The 20140-nt window shown below is 48.0% G+C and overlaps 10 protein-coding genes and 1 non-coding gene across 11 annotated transcripts; 6 read left to right on the top strand and 5 right to left on the bottom strand.

Annotated features, from left to right (window-relative positions):
• Nucleotides 1-157: 157 nt before the first annotated feature.
• On the top strand, nucleotides 158-1744 carry YALI1_F30459g (uncharacterized protein; the record flags this gene model as incomplete). The annotated part of the gene is made up of 1 exon (XM_505779.2): nucleotides 158-1744. One exon carries the CDS (start codon nucleotides 158-160, stop codon nucleotides 1742-1744), a length of 1587 nt encoding a protein of 528 aa, XP_505779.2.
• A 195-nt stretch (nucleotides 1745-1939) lies between these two features.
• On the bottom strand, nucleotides 1940-2947 carry YALI1_F30431g (uncharacterized protein; the record flags this gene model as incomplete). Its single annotated transcript, XM_505778.1, has 1 exon — nucleotides 1940-2947. The coding sequence occupies one exon, from the start codon at nucleotides 2945-2947 to the stop codon at nucleotides 1940-1942; it is 1008 nt and encodes a 335-aa protein (XP_505778.1).
• A 1443-nt stretch (nucleotides 2948-4390) lies between these two features.
• YALI1_F30416g (uncharacterized protein) lies at nucleotides 4391-4673 on the top strand (the record flags this gene model as incomplete). The annotated part of the gene is made up of 2 exons (XM_068283466.1): nucleotides 4391-4393; nucleotides 4437-4673. The coding sequence occupies 2 exons, from the start codon at nucleotides 4391-4393 to the stop codon at nucleotides 4671-4673; spliced, it is 240 nt and encodes a 79-aa protein (XP_068139567.1).
• A 1872-nt stretch (nucleotides 4674-6545) lies between these two features.
• On the top strand, nucleotides 6546-7310 carry YALI1_F30395g (uncharacterized protein; the record flags this gene model as incomplete). The annotated part of the gene is made up of 1 exon (XM_505777.3): nucleotides 6546-7310. One exon carries the CDS (start codon nucleotides 6546-6548, stop codon nucleotides 7308-7310), a length of 765 nt encoding a protein of 254 aa, XP_505777.1.
• A 1437-nt stretch (nucleotides 7311-8747) lies between these two features.
• On the bottom strand, nucleotides 8748-8829 carry YALI1_F30372r. The gene has a single exon. It is a non-coding gene; the product is annotated as a tRNA-Ala (tRNA).
• A 481-nt stretch (nucleotides 8830-9310) lies between these two features.
• YALI1_F30367g (uncharacterized protein) lies at nucleotides 9311-11257 on the top strand (the record flags this gene model as incomplete). Its single annotated transcript, XM_505776.3, has 1 exon — nucleotides 9311-11257. The coding sequence occupies one exon, from the start codon at nucleotides 9311-9313 to the stop codon at nucleotides 11255-11257; it is 1947 nt and encodes a 648-aa protein (XP_505776.3).
• A 350-nt stretch (nucleotides 11258-11607) lies between these two features.
• YALI1_F30340g (uncharacterized protein) lies at nucleotides 11608-12087 on the bottom strand (the record flags this gene model as incomplete). The annotated part of the gene is made up of 1 exon (XM_505775.3): nucleotides 11608-12087. The coding sequence occupies one exon, from the start codon at nucleotides 12085-12087 to the stop codon at nucleotides 11608-11610; it is 480 nt and encodes a 159-aa protein (XP_505775.1).
• Nucleotides 12088-13262: 1175 nt separating this feature from the next.
• YALI1_F30317g (uncharacterized protein) lies at nucleotides 13263-14342 on the bottom strand (the record flags this gene model as incomplete). The annotated part of the gene is made up of 1 exon (XM_505774.3): nucleotides 13263-14342. The coding sequence occupies one exon, from the start codon at nucleotides 14340-14342 to the stop codon at nucleotides 13263-13265; it is 1080 nt and encodes a 359-aa protein (XP_505774.1).
• Nucleotides 14343-14490: 148 nt separating this feature from the next.
• Nucleotides 14491-14824, top strand: YALI1_F30314g (uncharacterized protein; the record flags this gene model as incomplete). Its single annotated transcript, XM_068283465.1, has 2 exons — nucleotides 14491-14620; nucleotides 14667-14824. 2 exons carry the CDS (start codon nucleotides 14491-14493, stop codon nucleotides 14822-14824), a joined length of 288 nt encoding a protein of 95 aa, XP_068139566.1.
• Nucleotides 14825-16148: 1324 nt separating this feature from the next.
• YALI1_F30296g (uncharacterized protein) lies at nucleotides 16149-16459 on the bottom strand (the record flags this gene model as incomplete). Its single annotated transcript, XM_068283464.1, has 2 exons — nucleotides 16149-16363; nucleotides 16408-16459. The coding sequence occupies 2 exons, from the start codon at nucleotides 16457-16459 to the stop codon at nucleotides 16149-16151; spliced, it is 267 nt and encodes an 88-aa protein (XP_068139565.1).
• A 676-nt stretch (nucleotides 16460-17135) lies between these two features.
• On the top strand, nucleotides 17136-19124 carry YALI1_F30289g (uncharacterized protein; the record flags this gene model as incomplete). The annotated part of the gene is made up of 1 exon (XM_505773.3): nucleotides 17136-19124. One exon carries the CDS (start codon nucleotides 17136-17138, stop codon nucleotides 19122-19124), a length of 1989 nt encoding a protein of 662 aa, XP_505773.3.
• Between the last annotated feature and the right edge of the window lie 1016 nt (nucleotides 19125-20140).

Genomic DNA, 20140 nt, shown 5'->3' with positions numbered 1-20140 from the left:
AACGGTATATTTACATAGAAAAGAGTTGTGAGTGGGGTAGAAATAGTCTCCATTGCACAGAATTCCCAACCCAAGTCTCCTTTAATTCTTTATCACCCTCCAAACACAAGTTAGATGTCCCTTCCAAAGTTACCCTACCGATGAGTCAACCACTCCAATGCATCACCAACCCAATTCTCAGATCAACCTGTTCGATCCCAGACAGTGCTACAAGTACCTCACCACCATGACCACCTACTTTTCCACGCGATCATCCAATGAGCCCATTTCCTTCGAGGCTGCCGTCATGAAGGGTCTGGCCCCCGATGGAGGTCTTTACATTCCCACCTCCATCCCCAAGCTGCCCTCCGACTTCCTCACCAAGTGGGCCGATCTGAGCTTTGCCGAGTTGGCCTTCGAGATTCTCAGTCTGTACATTCCCGAGTCTGAGATCTCGCGAACCGACCTGAAGGAGCTTGTCACCCGGTCCTACTCTACTTTCCGATCCGACGAGGTCACCCCCGTGGTTGAGCTCAGCAAGGAGAAGCAGCTTTATCTGCTGGAGCTATTCCACGGCCCCACCTACGCCTTCAAGGACGTGGCTCTGCAGTTTGTTGGCAACCTGTTTGAGTACTTCCTGACCCGAAAGAACGTTGGCAAGGAGGGCACCGACCGAGATACTCTTACCGTCGTGGGAGCCACCTCTGGTGACACCGGCTCCGCCGCCATCTACGGTCTGCGAGGCAAGAAGGACGTTTCTGTCTTCATTCTGTACCCCACCGGCCGAGTCTCCCCCATCCAGGAGGACCAGATGACGACTGTCTCTGACGCCAACGTGCACACTATCTCCGTTGCTGGTACCTTTGACGACTGCCAGGACATTGTTAAACAGGTCTTTGGTGATGCCGAGTTTAACGCCAAGCACCACGTCGGTGCCGTCAACTCTATCAACTGGGCCCGAATCCTCGCCCAGATCACCTACTACTTCCACTCCTTCTTCCAGGTCCAGAAGAAGTTCGGCACCTCCTCCGCCATCAAGTACTCTGTCCCCACTGGTAACTTTGGAGACATTCTCGCTGGCTTTTACGCCCGACGAATGGGTCTGCCCATCCAGGAGCTCACCATCGCCACTAACTCCAACGACATTCTCGACCGATTCCTCAAGACTGGCTCCTACTCGAAATCCGACGGAGCTTCTGCCGAGGTCCATGCCACCCTTTCCCCCGCCATGGACATCCTCGTCTCCTCCAACTTTGAGCGATTCCTTTGGTACGTTGCCCGAGAGAACGTTGCTTCTTCGGACGCTGAGGCTGGAGCCACCCTCAACAAGTGGATGCAGTCTCTCAAGACCGACGGTGTCATCACTGTCGACGCCAAGGTCCTTGGAGCCGCAAAGTCCGAGTTTTCCTCCGAGCGAGTCTCCGACGAGCAGACTCTCGAGACCATTAAGGATGTGTTTACCAACATTTCCAAGGGCTATATTTTGGACCCCCACTCCTCTGTTGGTGTCACTGCCGCTCTGCGAAAGCTTGAGGGAACCGACTCCGTGTACATTGCTCTGTCAACCGCTCACCCCGCCAAGTTCTCTGACGCCGTCGACCAGGCCCTCAAGGGTCTCGAGGGCTACAACTTTGAGCGAGATGTTCTCCCTCAGGAGTTCAAGGACTTTGCTAACAAGGACAAGAAGAAGCTGTTCAGCAAGGCCGACGTCAAGGAGGTCGAAAGCATCATTGAGGAGGAGCTGGCCAAGGAGAAGAAGCAGTAAATTGATTTGAAAGAGGGAAGCAACTTTGATACTTGTTTAGCAGGGGCCTCGGTACGTCTGAAAGTATGCGCCACTAAAACACTGAAAGGTATAGGCTATGAAACAGGCATGTTAACTGTTTTGTGCATGCAAATAGATAAAAATTAATATTGGTTACAACATGTTTCGTATTGAAGTCATTAAATCACGTTTTCTTTATTTCCGTTCAATCTGTTTCAGACTCTCACCGGCATCTATTCCGAGCTGGATCAACTCCTCCTTGGTAAGCTCAGCATAGGTATTGCTGATGGCAAGCTGGTTCATGTTTTGGTAGTAGTGTCGAGCACAGTACATTCTCACCACGCTATTGTTGCCCTCAAAGGCTCGTTTCCATCCCAGCAGGCACGTCTCAATGTTCAGAGGACTTCCCAGAATGTGTCTTTGGACAATTTGAGATAGTTCTGGTAGATCGTATCTCTGTGCTAGGATCAGCGCTCCCGTTGCTTCCTCAAAGTTCATTGTTTCCAGGTCACCATAGCAGTATTTGATCAGCGGGAAAACCCATGTTGACCCATAAGGCATAGCCCATGCTCCCTCTTTGATTTTGGCAGGTTCTGAGCTCGTCAGCTTGGCAAAATAGGGCCATACCGACTTAAGAACAAGTGAATGAACAGGAATAGTCACTCCGTCACTGCACACGATCATGTAGTTTGTGGACTCTGGAACTCGGTGGAGCAGTCGGAAGCCCTTAGCTGGTGTGGACTCAGGCTTGGTCTTTGCCATCTGGTCACTGATATTAAGAATTTTGGAAAATAGAGGCATAAAGCTGCCCATCCAATCAGTTGATTCTCCCACTCTAACCACTAGGGGACGTAGCTCACCTCGTCCTTCAATAGTGAGGTTGAAGACATCATGGTAGACAAAAATGGCAATGGTATTTTCATTGAGGGCCTTTGCATCGTATCCAGTCCATTCTCGAGTCGACTTTTCGTTCACTACTTTGGTATCAATGCCGACATCCATGAACATCACCTTGTGTCGGTACAGCATGCCTTCCATCTCGTCAACCACGTGGACTGTGATGCTAGCTCGAAAAAACTCGATAAACACCATCAGACCAGGCTGCAGGTTGATGAAGACGGTAAACTCCGTTTTGCGGAGTTTCTCGATCTCTCGTGCCAGTCCTGGGGCAGATGGCGAAGCCGGAGATAGTGTTGCAGCCATTGTTGGACAGAAGTCAAGCTGCGTGCAACAAAAAAGCAGAAACGTCTTTTCCAAGAATCGTCTTTTGTCTATTTATCGCATTGCTAGACCCCTCCACTGTGGTTATACTTGCCTAAACAAGTCTACATAAAAGTGTCCAGCATAAGGTAGCTAGTAGCTACAAGTACGTACAGTACATGCACTTGTATTCGTATTGTACTTGTAAGAAGGATATGATTCAAGGCGTACTGTGGAAGGAAAAGTCAGAGGATAGGACAAACAAATGAAAGCTGAGAAGAAGGTCAGGGCCACGTAAATATCCAATTGCGCATCTGCAATCCTTACTCTCGGGTGAGATACGCATACAGGATAAGACTCACGTTTCTGAATGCACAGATCGTATAGCATAGAATATGATAGCAATATTTGACCTTTGCCAGGAGCTGACCTTCATGTCATATGAATCTATATACAACAAACCATGGTCTCCATCTAACTTGTAGGTTAGTTTGCACCTCTCTGGAAGCTAATTATTCCCTTTTACCACCGACGATACTTACTACGAGCAGTCAAGACCCTATATTGACGAGTTCATCATGCATGAGTCCATCCGTGTATGATAGCATAAGTCCCGGATACGTTGATGAGCACTTTTTCAACCATTATGCTGGCTTCCCCATCCTGTCATGTACAGACCCCAATATGATTTGTATTCATTCTAGTTCATGCACAGAAGCATGGGGAAGAGGTAGTACGATGTATGTACCGTACTGTACATACATAATGGTAACTACTGTAGGTAGTCGACAAGGTGTGTGACGACACTTAATCAAGTGGAAGTACGGTACAATAGACTAAGGAAGGAAGTTCAATAGAGGAGTTTTTTAGTCTCAGAATGATCTTCCTTTGTAGCTGCCAGAACCTGTAAAAGTAGAACAGTATATAACAGACCCTTCTCTGTTGGACTCTTTTCAACATTCTTCGTATCATGCACCAACCGCAGGAGACAGAAAAGCAGCCGATGCAGCGACCACAGGATACATCAGTTGTTGTCTTAGATCCGGGGCACCTTTCTGGTCGTATTCAGTCCAGAAAGAGCTGGTGAGCAGTGCTAAAAGTTGTTCTAAAAGCGATCTAATTGGACGCTCTCACTCGAGGTGGTTCTCCGTGGCGTATCATAGGAACACAATGCCAGACGCCGATCTAAGATCACATTCAAACCACTCATGCTGTCTCATCTCGCACAACATTCTTATACCGACTGAGACAAAAATGGTATGATGACCAGATATAGCAGTCTAATCTGGCGCGGCCCGTGAGGTGATAGTCCTAGTAGAACTGTAGCTACTGTACGATATCGCACTGGTACGATCCAGGATGGCACGGCTCAATTACCCTTTATAGCGGCGCACTACTTGTAGCCAGCCACTAAGCGACTTTTGCAAACGGCATTTGTACCAGTAAATGGTCAGGTTAAGGACGAGCTGGTATTGTATGGTATGTACGATAGTCATGCCTGGCGCGAGGAGCACCTAAGACATTGACTTGTCCGAATGGCTTATCAGACATTGCTATTACAAGGTATCGGCTTAATAAGACAGATCACCCAACAACCACTATGAGCTGTGCTACCCTAGCCCCAAAGATCGACAAAACACCGACCATCATCCGCAAGGGGCAGGTGCCTGTAGATCAGGAGCCCAGGAACCGAAGCTTGCCATGGGAGGTTATAGCGGCTATCACGTGAGCCAAGTCCATAAATATTGTACTCGTAGTGTAGTTAGACGACCCAAGGAGTCTGTCATCGGTCCTTGGTTGATGTTTAGGCACTCCTTGCATGACACGATGGAAAACTTTGCACCTTGTGTGTGTGGTTGAACAATCGGAGAGAAAAAAAAGTATGAAGGAGTGCATCCAAGGGGTGAGCTAAGCTAACAATAGTGGCTCTCTGGCATAATGAGTAGAGGTGTCGCGTGGCTGGTTTGACAGAAAGAAAAAAAAGGGGGGCAAAAAAAAAGAACCAGGGTGTCTTTTGTTTCATGTGGACAGCGGCTTATTCCTTTTCTCGTGGCTGTATAAATGCACGGGCTCGATATTTTTCGCCCGTTGTTTTGCACATTTTCTGCCAGATGTATGTTTATACCCGTCTGTGCTGTTTTGATTTTCCCCAGATGAAGATCTCTGGCTCTGAGGGTGGGCACTGTATCAACCCTTTAGGTTCGACTGGTGCACACCAAACACACAGTTGGCAGAGCTACAAGTAGGGCAGCGTTCAGAGCAAGCTACTCGTACTGTAGCATGTGTACAAGTGCCAGGGGAGAGAAGGGAGACGTCTGGGGTCCATCTGACGATCTCCTGAGCGATTCTAAGACTTGAGAGCCCTGGTTCGCGCCCTGCCGTCCCCAAATTCCTCACTATCCACTTCCGTCATCTCGGGAGTGACGGAATGCAGTCTTGGGGGTTTTTAGGTTGTCAAGCGCTCCTAACAACACAGTGTCTATGTGTGGTTAGGACGAAGCCAGCAAGACAGGAGAAGAAGGGGAATGCAAGGAGCGCACCACTGCCAGTGGACGTTACATTCTTAGCGAGTGGGAGACGTGAGGCTGTCGGTTCAGACCGCAGAATGAAACAACTCGCCTTGTACAAGTATCGAACTCGCTACTGGCAGAGTGTCTCGCACCGCGCTTGTATGTGGTGGTGTGGTCTTGGGTTGCCCTGATTTTCATGATTGTCAACAGTGTTTTGACAATTGAGTTTCCAGCGGGGTCTACTTGTATCGGGCTGAATAATCATCTACACGCGCGCAACTATAGCTGTTATGCTAGACACGAGGCTGGTACAGCGCTCGGTTTGTTTATGTCCCGTGTCCACAATATTGCACAGCTTCTATGCCACTTGTACCCCTTATGTGGCTATACTAGTACAGCACGTGCCCCGAGCCTAAAGAGGTCGCGTTTCGCGTCTTGACACAAAAGTACATATGGCACTTTTCGGCGGAATATTTGTGTCAGAGCGAAATAATAAACGGGTCTATTTTTGGTTCTTCGCCAAGTGGGCCCAGTGAGGTATAGCAGCCAGGCAGGGCATATACGGCTTGAATAACGAGACAAGTAGGGGGCCAAATGAAAGGGCTTAAGGGCCACTTGCCATCAGCCGGACTACTGTACCGAGCAACGTCTGCGGAATGCGTCGTATACGCCTTAAAGCAGAGGGCGCAAAACGCCTAAAGACAACCCACAACTGTCTCACCCGCCTGTTTGAAAGAGGACATAAAAACAAAACAAAAAGCACAGAGACAACAAACAGAGTTTTGGGACTATGCTTTAGTGTTGGTGTATATGAGTTGGAATGAGTGGCGGGCAGCGTCTGATATTTGAGATTCCTGTAGGACGAGAAACAAATAAAAGATGGGAAAAAGTAGCCATAATGAAGTCAAGCATTTTTATGTAATTTTTCCACCCCTATCCCTATCACAACGATGTTCATGGACATCCGCCCAGAACTTGATGACAAACCCAAATTTCACACGTGAACTTAATGTCTAACAAGCGTAGCTACCAAAACATGACTTATACCTGAGCCCTCCTACGCTTCTCACCACCACAAAAAAATACACAGCATGAGAGACTACAAAATCGTCGTTCTGGGCGCCGGTGGCGTCGGAAAGTCTGCCATTACCGTCCAGTACGTGCAGGACATTTTCATCGAGTCCTACGACCCTACCATTGAGGATTCCTACTGCAAAAAGGTGAATCTGGATGGCCGGCACTGCACCATGGAGATTCTCGACACCGCTGGAGTCGAGCAATTCACCGCCATGCGAGAGCTGTACATCCGAAACGGTGAGGGCTTCGTTCTGGTCTACTCAGTCAACTCGGAGTCGTCTTTGCGAGAGCTGCAGGAGCTGCGACAACAGGTGTGTCGGATCAAGGACAACAACAACGTGCCCATGGTGCTGGTGGGCAACAAGTGCGATCTGGAAAACGAGCGACAGGTGCAGCCTCGGGACGGAGTGGCGCTGGCCAACCAATGGGGCAAGGTTCCCTTCTACGAGACGTCGGCCAAGTTCAAGACCAACATTGACCAGGTGTTCCAGGACCTTCTGCGACAGATCATTCGTCGAGACTCGTCGTTTGGCGGCTCAACCGTTTCCTTGGCTGGTACAAGCGGAATGGGCGTGAGCAGCCCTACCCACAGCCCCACGTCCTCTACTGGAGCAGACTATCTGAACATGCCTTACGACGATAGAGCGTCGAAGCACGTGAGTGTCAAGAGTACGAGTTCGGCAGCGTCTATCCGAAACATCTCGACGAGTTTCAAAGGGCATCAGAGGAAGAATTCGGAGGTGAAGAAGAAGAAGAAGAAGGGGTGTGTTATCATGTAAGTTGCACAGTCTAGCTACTTGTTCACAATCAGTTGTGCGGCCTATCAGCCACACATACCTATTTAAGAGTTGATCTCACTGCATGGAGTAGCACAATACTCCCACGTTCGTTAATATATGCATTTTTTTTCTGCCAATATCCTCGCATACTACTTGTACGAGTACGGGTACCCTTGTAGTCTCGTCCTTTTCAACATCTGGCACCTTAATATCTTGTTGTGTTGTGATTTCTAATGAGTATCTTCCAAAATCGTACACATACTTCCACATTCCAGGTGAATGAATCAGCCTTTCCATGGTGAGACAAGTGGGAGGTTGTCACTCTGAACTCATTCGGACTCTCATTCTCTTTAATTGAGCTAAACCCTGGTAAACCAATAATGTCTCTCCTCGCCTATTGCTATGGAGACGGACTGGACGCTCCTTGATACATGGTGCAGTTGTACATGCGAGAAGGAGATGTCGTGTTCTCGTGCGCTGTAGCCCAGATATTAGAATATTTAGTGGGGTGATTGAGGTGTGACCGACATTATAGTATGTACTGGTACAATACGTCGTACGACAGTTGTTTATGGATGGTCGGTTCCTGTCTGAGAATCCACGGAAATGAATAATATCCGACAGCGTGGGCGTCCATACTGTCGCGATGAAACATTTGGGGCAAAACATGCCTGCCATTTACAAAGGGCGTGTTTGGCAAAACCGCCCTAGTCGCCATATTAATTATGCCCGAATTCATCATCGGTCTTTGCTCTTGTTCCCGTCATCACACTTGTTAGAGTGCGTAGACAAGGGAAATGTGGGCTGGGCGGCAATGGCCTGACGACACCGCTCCGATAATATCTGTACTGCGCCACGTGTACCAAGTAAAAATATTGATTTATGGCCCTTTCCCATTGTCCGAACGGTTACACAAGCCCTATCGACGTGTGCGGTTGTCCTGTGGAGTAAGCCATAGTGTAGGGTAGGGCTTCTCTTTCAGGCCACATTTGAACGGCGGTTGTTTTCGGTACCGTACATACTCAAGCTACGCAAGCGGGAGTCTACAACAAGCTGGACCACTGGTTAAGAACTGGTGAAACACTAGCATGGTATAGGCACGTTTAAGAGCAGCGGTGTCTCCTGAAATCAAGCAGGGGTGCTAATATTACTGTCGTTCTCGTCGAGTTGACATGCTGTATAGTTGTCTGGATGGATCTAGGCTGTATGATTGTCTGAAGACGGACTATCGGACGTTAAATTGCCCCCTATGCCAGCCGTTTAACGTCTGTACTGTACGTACACCTTCAAGGCAAAGTGCAGGACATTTTTGAGCAGTCCCAACAGCTGCAAAAAATAAAATCGTCACATTCACATCGCACAATATAACAGCACAATATATGACGATGTTCAGTTGGCAGGATTTGGGGTAATCATGCCACCATGAATAAAAAAAATTGGACCGACACCGGAAAATCGAACCGGGAACTCCGCGCATGCTTAAGCGCATGTGTGATAACCAAACTACACCAAGACGCCCATGTGATGAGACTATTGGTTCGCTACACAGTACTCGAGATGGAATTTATGCAAAAAAACCAGTGCGATTTTGAAAAATTAAAGGTTGAGATATCACATCGGCTTCATTTTATGTATCTTGAGTTTTCCTGTAGCCACAGCTTCAGTATTAGATCTGTTTTATCCATGGGGTGGTAGATTTTTAGTTGGAATTAGTTAGCTTTGAAATAGTTTGTTTGGGATTGCTGCTGAAGCATGGAAGAAATGTCAATGCTGATCACAGTAATGACTCTTCCCGTTTCCCGCAACTTCACATGAAGGTCGTTGTACAGGTTAATGATACAATAATGATAAATAGCCACAACTGTCAATCACATGCTCCTTACCTTCGATTTCACCACAATTTCACCCCAAGCTACACCGCCCAGGTTAGGGTTTATCCAGCATGCATATGACCATGCACAACACCACGTATCCCTACCACCACTAATTCACGACCTGAAATGCAACAGCCGCCAGCAAACTCGGCTCTAGCTCTCAAGATCCGTAATGCGACGTCTGCAGACGATTATATGGCCTTGGGATTGTCGTCGTGGCAGTCCACAATGTCCAAGTACTCGATCGCAGACGTGGTCATCATTGAGCAGCAGCTTCGAAGCAAAAAGGATCGCCGAAATGAGGAATTGAGATGTCTGATAAACACCACGTACCGTGATTTATTGGGTACTACAGACGACATTCAATCTCTGAGCGAAAAAATGACCAAACAACACACACTTTTGAGTAATCTGAGCCATGGAGATATCAAACAGGAACTGGCTGTATGTGACAAAAGTCTAGAAAGATGGGTAAAGGAGACGAAAGCAAACGAGGCTCAACTGGACAAATCTGCCATCGAGTCGATTCTGCGAAAATTGCTTTTCTTCGCAGACTCCAGAATTGAACAATCCAACCTGCTCATGGCAAGACTGTTCTATCTCCACTCGCTGGACGGCTCAAACAAACCACGTGACTTTCTCAAGTCCAAGTACCGCAAGCTACTTATAAACTGTCTCAGTGGAGAAATCTCGCCTAGTGATCTTCTCTCCTATTGCATTTTTTTCTCTGTGTCTGTGGAGGACGCGTTTGAAGATCTTTTGAAGCTCCGATTCGAAGGACTTGAACAGAAGAGCTTAACCAAAGCTCTCACCAGTATTTCATACACACTCAAGTTTGCCTCCAAGTACCTGGCGTCTGCTTCCTTGAAGTCTTCTATTCTATATCAGCTGGAATCTGCCCAATTTTCCAGTGAAGGCACACTATGTGAGACCCTCAAGACAGAGCTACGCAAACAGAACATTGCTCTGTTGCTTAACTGGGACACCTTACCGAGACAAGTTGCTGAGGCAGCGTCTATTCCTTCTCGAAGCAAGTATTCCCGTGATGACAAGTTTCCTAAACGCATCATTGATCTTCTGCAGGAGTATTGCCGTGACCAGATGGGACCTGTTTTGGATCGTGCATCTACCGATTCCATCAAGTCTCGTGATACGCTGGAGGGTTTGATTGACCTTCTAAGGGACGTATTTGGGCTCTTCCGAAAGTCTCGAGATCTGCGGAATGCTGATTTCGGCTCCGTTTTTAACATCGACAAGTTTTTGCAAGCATGGAAGACCAAATTTCATGAACTGATCAAGGCAAACCTCGGAGAGGTTGACTTTGGGCTTTTCAAGAACAAGATAAAGGACAAGGTGTCTCTGGAGGCTATCATTTCGTTTGATTCGCCGCTTGTGAACGCTCTTACTCTTGTGGGAGCAGGCAAGTCGTCCAAGATCGATGTTATGGGCATTCTCGACACTCGGAACAAGGTCACCGGATCATCTGCATTCACTATTGTGTCTCAGTATGAACAGGTGTTGCAGAACGTGGCCAAGATCCGAGCTGTCCTCGGCAGTCTAAAGGAGGTGTTTGTAAAGGTCAAGGGATCACTGGATGATGACGATGAAGGTGATGATGAGGATGATGAGTGGACCTCGAAGCATGTGGCTCTTCTGGAGAAGGAGTATACCACCAGTGAGGAGTTCATCACAACCTGTCTGGCTGGGTTGCATTCCAAGATTCTGACTGAGCTGGAGAAGTGTTCTCACAAGACCATTGATGAGTGCAAATTTGTGCTCCAAATCGCGTTGTCTATGCATGAAGCCGGCACCTTTGACAAAATCATTGGGGACATGTATTCTGAACTTGCTGAACTTATTGGGACAGAATTTGTGAGCGAGATGGGCGAGAACACCTCAAACACACAGTTGGTTCTGTTCCAGTCGCGAGAGAAGCTAACAAGAGTCTTCTCTGGCCCTTCTTCGCTATTCACTGTGTGCCCTAGGTTCGAGTCGGTATTTATGCCCAAGTACTCTGCCAAAGTCGACGTCCAGCCTGAAGAGAAGACACAGAGCGACTTACTTTTTGCTTAGATTATAGAATGACTGATCGCACTTGGAAGCGTAGCTCGTATTTCCATGAAGTTGTAAATCTCACGTGAATGAAGTGATATTCCACATATAATTAGTTTGAGACATACGATAAAAAGAAAAGCGATGGGCTCGAAGCACCTATTAGAATCGTCATTCTGTGAACTCGAAGTGCTGGCCTGCACCTTTAACTACCTCCCCTCGATATACTTCGTGTACCCTCTACGCCATCAAGTTAATCATTAATCATCATTCATCACTAAGTAGTACAATATTACATATAAAAAGGTGGTTTTTCATGGCTTCAAACTCCAACCGTTAGTGTGTGGTAACCGGAACGTCCGCTTTTCTCGTCACTTGTTCTCTCCCTGTGCCTGGGCTTCCTCAGCCTCCTGTCTCTCCTTCTCTGCAATCTCTGCAGCAGTCAGGAACCGGCCACCCTGGCCTCGGGGTCGCCGCATGGCATGTTTGTGTCGCGACTCGTGCAGATACGGCTTTCGGCCGCGTGCCACCTTCAGGCTCTCTTCCAGCTTGGCTCGAGCCACTCGTCGTTTCAGTATTCGGTGGTATTGCTTGGCGTTGACGTAGAACGGCTGCTCCGTCTCGGGCTCGGGGTCCGGCTCAGAGGCCGCGGCTGCTGCTGCCGCAGCCGCGACGTCGATTTGTGTATGGTACTTTGTCACCATCTGTGGAGGAGTGTCTCCCGGCGAATGGTGCTGTTGTTGAAGCTGTGGGCCACCTGGCTGCTGGCGTGGGACTTGCTGTGCGTTGGGCAATTGGTATACAAGTCCGTTGTCGTACTCGCGCGAGGCGAATCCTTCTTGGTACTCCATATTTGGCGCGGTCTGAATCAAAAGATGGTCGGGTTCTTGGTCTGCATCAAACGGCCTAACCCAGGTTTGGTGATAAAGAAAAGGTGGTGTTACCCGGACCAGAGCTTAATTAGCCTCGACGACGTGCCCGAAGCCTGCATGTCCCGGACTGTTTAATGGGGGGACGTGGGTTCGATTCTGGGTGGTGTTGGATAAATGGATGGAAAGGAGGGATTGTGGACGTGTTCAATGGTTACGTGGTTCTATCGAGTGGTGACTGGTGATATTGGTAATTGGAAAGACAGGAATTCTTGTACTTGTACATTAATGAGGGTAAAAGCTATTGTATAAGCACAAGCACAAGTAAAAAATGCCTACAGGGATGACTAAATTTACAAATATATATGTTGTCTAAATAAGAGCTGTAAGATGAACGCTAAATAAGAACACCAAGAAACATAGTATTCACATACTTGTACTTGTACTTCTGAAACATGATCTTCAGAGCTACAAGTACAAGTACTTGGAGAGAGAGAGCAAACTGGCTATTCAACAAGGATTACTAGTAACGGACACGGGGAGTTGTCAGAATATAAAGACATGCTCTCAAACCAACTCTGCACCATAACAACCACACCTTTTTTTTTTTTTTTTTTTTTTAATTCATGAACATCACACACCAAAGCATGGGTATGTGACACTTCAGAGCCGAAGGCTGTGTGAGACTTTACGGGGTAGCTTGTACAATACTGCACTAAAACGGGTTTAAGGTCCAAACCACATTCCAGGCAGTCGTTTAATTCTGGTGTGCACGTATACGACAATGCAGTGATGGAAACAAATTACAAAGGTATACTTCAGTCGAAGCAGCAGACCATTTAATATGTATCAGCCCTATACCACACCAGCCCCCTCCCTGCGTGTTAGTTTCGCGTAGTGACGGAAGCCATATCCAATTGAGACTCGCGCTCCCAACATCACACGAGCAAACAGACAAACACATACCGTAAACAAAAGTAGCTACAAGTACATACGGTACGAGTACTCACACTGTCGTTGCCCTGGTGGAATTCCTCTGGTATGGTGCATTAGTGGCGCCCCTTTCTCGTAGAACACGCCCTGCGTCTTCTCTACTCCCCACTGTCACCACCAAGCCCCTCATACAATCTCTATCTATATTAAGTACATGTCAATGTCTAGTTGCTCTTAGGCAGCTCCTGGGGGACGGGAGCAGGCCGAGAGTACAGGAAGGTTGCAAACACAACCAGAGCGGCTCCAGCCACAAAGTTGACCGTGACCTCCATCTCAAACAGGTACACGGAGGCCACAAAGGAGATGAGAATGGAGATGGAGGTGGCAAAGTTCTTGGCAATGTTGTCGGCAAACTTGACACACAGAGCCACCACAATGCCTCCAAGGGCCTGAAGAATGATGGCGCTCCACACAGTGGTGTTGTAGCCATTGAAGAAGCCGTACTCAGCAATCTCAGCTCCCTGGTACCACCAGCAGCCAATAAGGGTGGCGGGGATGAGGGAGAAGAATGACAGCTGCACGTTTCGGGTCCATAGCGACGTCTGTGAGCCCTTGAGTACCTTCTCGAAGTAAACTCCTGCCAGGCCGGACAGGCAGCATGCCAAAATGACGGCCACCAGACCAACCTTAGAGTTGGTGTCTGTGGGAGCGCCCCGAGTGACGAGGTCTCGGGCAACCTTGGTGACCACGGTCTTGGCTTCCTCGCCAGACCACCAGCTCCATCGCAGGGAGTCGACAATGGCCTCCACGGCTGCTGCGGGGAGCTGGACCAGAGCCACGCCAATGGTGAGAATGAACAGCGACAGCCACTGTGTGTTACTGAGCGACCGTCGCAGCAGGGCTACGGAGAAGAAGGCAGTGGTGATAATTTTGAGCTGGTAGGTGACCTGGAAGGTGGCGGCATCCAGGTTGGAGACGGCCACATACTGCAGCGAGTTTTGCAGGGTGTAGAGCACGGCTGGAATGGACAGCTTCCACGCGTCGGGGCCAAAAACGTCTTTGTACAGGGTTTGAATGGAATGGCCGGGAGTGATGTAGATGGCGACACACAGACAGATGGCGAGCTTGAGCAACTCGTTCAGCAGCACGGCTGTCGAGGTGAAGTAGTGGCCGTTGGGTCCGGCAGGCATGATTCGAGAGTATCGCATAACGAGAATCAGCGACGAGTTCTGGGCCGTCAGTGTCACCAGCGAAATGAGCTTGAGCGGCACTCCCCACAGCGTCGGTTGTTTTGTGAGAGCCATTGTGTCGTGCCGTTACTGTAGATGACAAGTTTCAGCAATAGAGAGAGTGTTTTGGGATGGCGTTATGCAAAGTAAAACGCAAACGAAACAGGTTTAGAGATGGCAACTGATTAGCCGGCTCAAACAAAGTGATGGAGAGTAACGTGTTATGAAGGAGAATGTATTTGTCCTGGGTCCCATTTGGCCTTTAAAAAAAATCCCTTCCAACCTATATATCTACATCGATACACGTGATTCTCAGGCAGCTACTGTAGTGTCACCATATGATGCGGTCCGAAGTTTTGAATTTTTGACAGTTGGTGTGAGAGAATGGCATATGTAAAGCAAAGAACGAAAGTATGGGCGAGCTTCAGTTGGGAGGGCCCAATAGCGAGCTAACGACTGACATATTTGAATACAGCAACTGGCTTGGCGGTTGCTTCTGGCTGCCTAACGGGGCTACCCCAGCTTGTCTCAATGCGGCTAAAAATGGCGGCTATTGAGGTTGGTGTGTCATTTTCTGCCAAGAATACAAAAGATGTAATAGATAAAACTCCCGGAAGCTATCCCGAACTCTGATGACGAGGCTGTGTTGTCGTTTAAAGTGTGATTATCGCGCGCGTCATTTCGTGCACCGTACGTTGACCGAATATATGAACTGATCACGTCACTTGATGGACTCGTGAAAGACCACAATATATATATGTCATCTCGGCATCACACTGGTACGGTGCATATTGCATTTGTACTGTACTGCGCAGCCAACCCATGTGTGCTGTCGCTGGTATTGACATCCGGATGAGGACAACCTTTCAGCATAGGTGTCACAAGGGTCTGTCTGGGAATCAAAACAGAACATCAAGCTGTTGAAACTCGGAAAAGATCTTTACTTGTAAAGTGTACGAGTACCGTACGAATACTTGTACCCGTATATACACGTACACGTACTTTACGAGTATGAGTACGATACTGTAGGTACTATACAGTATGATTACGTGATTACCATACGATATGTGTCCTTAATTATATACATGATACTGAATAAAGTGACAGAAAATCGAGAGGGGGTGATATGTTATAAAGCACATGAGAAGTCGATATTTGAACACAGAGTAGTTCATATATGACTACTTGTATGGGGATATAGGCCCCGACTGGTCCTATACTTTTCTCTATGGTCACTCTGGATGTTGTATCCTTGCAGCAATGTGCTTTCAAGCCGTTCTTTCCACTTTTTTAATAATATCATATTATGCATTAAATTAAACTAAAATATATCGTAAATATACGGCAGGTGATCAACTACAGTTCGAGTACCCCCATAAGACTGAGTCCACCTTTTTTCTCTTTAATACTCTTTTTCTGGCTGATAGCAATTACTTGACATTTTAAAAATAAACAATATCCGCAGTTTTGTTGATATATTACAGTACAAGTACAATTGTACTTGCACAAGTAGCTACCAAGTAATGTCCATTCCATTCGACTACTGCAACTCATCGACCTCCATGACTCGACATCCCACACAAGAGCCTCGTTCATGCATCCACTGCGCAGGCAGTGTCAGTCTGTCCAAAATGACTCAATAAACATTCAGATAAGCATCCTCAGCACCCTGCCAAGTCGGGACGAGCTCTTAGTCGTCTTGGCCGGCATCCTCATTAAAATTCCCATTCTGGACGAGGTCAAGCCATGTTTCAGAGGGAAGATAAGCTCCCGCCTGCACTGCGAGTCCCACCATGCACTCCACATTCCGTTTGGCCCAATGACTGGTAAAACGTGGTGCCGATCCAGTCCATAATGGCCCTTGGGTCTCCACCGCCCACTCTAACGGCTTTTTAGACTGACATTTTCACTATTAGAGGCCAAAATTGACAAGCAGTCATCTGAGACAGCCCTAATGATGCCTCTCAATCCGCCTAAACGTGTTTGAGTTCCCTTGGACGAGTCGCGACCATTGAACGGCTGGTTGATGAAAGAGGCGCCGACCCATGATCTCTGGGCAACCTCCTGGTTTGTTCTAACGTCGTTTCCTTTTTGTACTGGCAATCACGTTGGCGCACGTTCGACGAACACCCTCACAGACGATCTCTTGGCGTACCGAAAATCACATCTGCAGTGCGTGACATCTCAACCATCTAAGTATTAGTTTAACGGCTAGGCTAATCTACACGTGCCTGATACGCACGTGTGGTAGAATCCATCCAATTAGAAAGAGTGTATTTCTAACATTATCGGATATAATTTTACCCAGGGGCACAGCCAGTTATGCTCTTGTGTCTACTGAGTTCTATGAATGTCTCTGAGAATCCCACTGAAAGTAGTGGTGATACGAGTGTGCTTCTGATACAATTATCGCTCAAATAGACACTGGCAACATGCATCCCCACTCATGAAGATGACCTTCATCACAACTCCTTCAAGAGTTTTCGTTTTAGGCTCCCGTGGCTGACTTTCGTTGTTATTGAACCTAATGGCTGCTGGTTTTTTGTCGAGAAGCAGCGGTAAGGGACTAAGCATGTGATTGAAGAGACATCTGTCGACCCGACCACCTCTAATTACCATGCCCTTGAATGGGATTCCACTTCTGTGATTCCTTCAAACCGTTTTGTTGGAACCCACAACATCCAACGTTCATCACCAACTTCCATCGCCGCCCCTGATCACCAAACGCTCACCAACTTTTTAGCACGGAGTCCGGACAACTCTATTCGAATGGCTTTTACATTCCTCTAGCTCAAATCGATTTAATATCTTTCTCACTGCATCATATATAACCAATTGCAGAGACACCATGGTTTCGGTAAAACAATAATGAAGCTTTCTCTTCCCACTCTGGCAGCTCTGGTGGCTGCCGTCTTGGCAAAGGACAAGAACACCTACCAGCCCAAGTTCTCCACCATCTCTCCCGATCTTACCGAGATCGAGGCTGCCGCTGCCACTGCTGTCAGCAACCACTACACCTCTCCCAAGGTACCCGGATGTTTCTTTGATAACTACTACCAGATCTGGCTCGAAAATACCGACTATGAGAAGGCATTTGAGCAGGAGGATCTTGCCTGGCTCCGAACCCAGGGAATCACCCTGGACAACTACTGGTCTCTTACTCACCCCTCCGAGCCAAACTACGTTGGCGTTGTCGGAGGAGACTACTTTGGAATCAACAACGATGATTTCTTCCGAGTCCCCTCGAATGTGAGCACTGTTGTTGATCTGCTTGAGTCCAAGGGCATCTCTTGGTCCGAGTACCAAGAACACCTTCCCTACACCGGCTTTGAAGGTTTCAACTTCTCCCGACAGACTGACTATGCCAAGGACTACGTGCGAAAGCACAACCCCCTCGTAATCTACGACAGTGTTGTTGAGAACGAGTCTCGACTCCGAAACATCAAGAACTTCACCGAGTTCGACCGAGACCTCAAGGCCAAGGAGCTCCCCCAATGGACCTTCATCACTCCTAACATGACCAACGATGCCCACGATACCGATATAGACTGGGCTGGACGATGGGTGGCCCGATGGCTTAAGCCCCTTCTCAGTAACGAGGAGTTCATGAAGAACTCTCTTGTTATCCTTACGTTTGACGAGAACCACACCAAGCCTCTGGAGAACAAGGTACTTGCTATCCTCTTTGGCGGAGCCGTCCCTGACCACCTCAAGGGTACCACCGACAGCACCTACTACTCTCATTACTCTAACATTGCCACTGTCCAGGCAAACTGGGGACTGGACCATCTCGGGCGATTCGATACCGTTGCTAACCCCTTCAAACTTGTTGCTGACTCTCTAAACATCTCTATTGTTGACCATGATACCACAGGTCAGTACAATAATAAGTCTGTTGTCGGCTACTTCAACGACGAGCGAGTGTCTATCCCCGCCCCCAATGCCTCTGCTATTGGCCTCGTCGGAAACACCATCTTCCCTCCTATTGCCAAGCTGTGGGGTACTGAGGGAGATATCCCCAATATCATCAAGCCCGCTGCTGGCCAGTGTGGAAAGGTCGTTGAGGATGTTCAGAAGCCCACTAACGTCACCCAGGAGAAGCCTTCTAACGCCACCAACCAAGAAGTTATCAAGTCTACTGAGTCTTCCAAGGCTGGGTTTAATTCTACTGCTTCTGTTGTCAACGTTGTCCCTGTTGTACATCAGACCACCACTATTGAGGGTGCCTACGTCACTGTCTACACTTCTGACTGTCTCACCACCTCTGTTGATGAGACTGGAAAGACTGTGACAACCCACGTCCTCAAGACAGTCACCAGTACTGTCTGTCATAAGTGCGAGCACAACTATGTCTCCTCTGCCGCCGCTTCTTCTGCTCCTGCCTCTTCTGCCTCTGCCTCTGCCCCTGTCCCTTCTACCACTGTCGCTGCCCAGGGAACAGTCACAAAGGTTGTTACTACTATTAACACCACTATTTCCAAGGTTGCAGAGTCCCAGCCTGAGTCCTCCAAGGCCGAGACAGCCGAGACTCCTACTACTAAGGCCCAGTCTGCTCCAAAGGCTGAGGTTTTTTCCAAGCCCGCTGAGTCCTCCAAGCCCGTCGAGTCCCCTAAGCCTGCCCCAGTCGTGCCTTCGAAGGCCCCTGTCGAGTCTCCCGCCGCTGAGTCCCCCAAGGCTACTCCTTCCGCCAGCAAGGCCTCTTCTCCAGCCGGATCTGCAGTTCCTGGAACTCCTATTGTTCCTGTGGTTCAGCCTTCCCAGGCTCAGCAATCCACTCCTGCTGTGGCCCAAGCCAACGGAGCCGACAAGGCCACCCTCGGAGCCCTTGCTCTGCTTCCCCTTCTGTCTCTCTTCTGATGGATTTCAGAGGCTAGTTAGAATATTACAAAAACTGATGGTGAAGCTCTAACAGTGTACGTTTAAGTAGTACAAGAAGACCGCAAACCCGGAACTCAAATGAATATTTCAAGTAGAACCAATTTAATCTATCCCACTTGTCTCAGTTCACTTTCGTTCACGTAATATCCCCTGGAACAAGCAATTATGCAACGTTGCTCCTCCATAATGATGTAATCGCCAAAGAAGGTTCATGTACAGGGCTGGGCTTCATGATGCGGTGCACCAATATGGAGAAAGAAGCCTGTGAAGGTGTGTAGACCCCTTCCATCGTCTGCTGTAAATAACAGGGACATTTCTGTAAAGAGTGTCGGTAAAGTTTGGCCAAGAGACACAATTGGTAGATTGCGTGTTAAATGAGTTATGTCATACCCCAATATTACCCTTGACGTATCAATCCACGTCACATCACAACCAATGGTGGCATCATAGTGTCGTATCCAATGCTACTTGTACCATACATTACCGGTGTTCCCGAACACGGTGTTGTTAAAGACTATCGTCGAATGTGTTTCTATAGTGGCGTTTTAACTTTGGTTGCTTGAGTTACCCTGTCAAGGGCGTTGGTATTTGATCCGATTAAATGGGTTGTGGTGAATGAAAACAGATAGTAAGCGCCATTGTTTGGCCGCTTCAATATGAACCCCCAAGTTCACATTCTCTCAATCAAGGAAAAACCGGTTCATAACCCTCTAACATTCTCCTGCCTGCCGTATATAGTCATCATACAGTATCACCTAACCCAACCTCCCAAAGTTGGGTAGAAGAAGTACACCTTAGTTTTTCACCGCACCACTACACACACACCAAAAACCAGACATCAAGACACATTTACTACGAGTAGTCACGCTGGTAATCGACACAAACAAGTGAGTGCGATGGCTGAGGGATGAATCACATGACAGATCCGATCCGATCCCGCGATATGCCTTCTTCCAAACACGTTACTGACACAGACATCTATACAGATCAGCACA

This window comes from Yarrowia lipolytica, chromosome 1F (genome assembly GCF_001761485.1).
Source record: "Yarrowia lipolytica chromosome 1F, complete sequence".
In the NCBI taxonomy this organism is placed as follows: Eukaryota; Fungi; Ascomycota; class Dipodascomycetes; order Dipodascales; genus Yarrowia; species Yarrowia lipolytica.
This window is presented reverse-complemented; position numbering and strand designations above follow the sequence as displayed.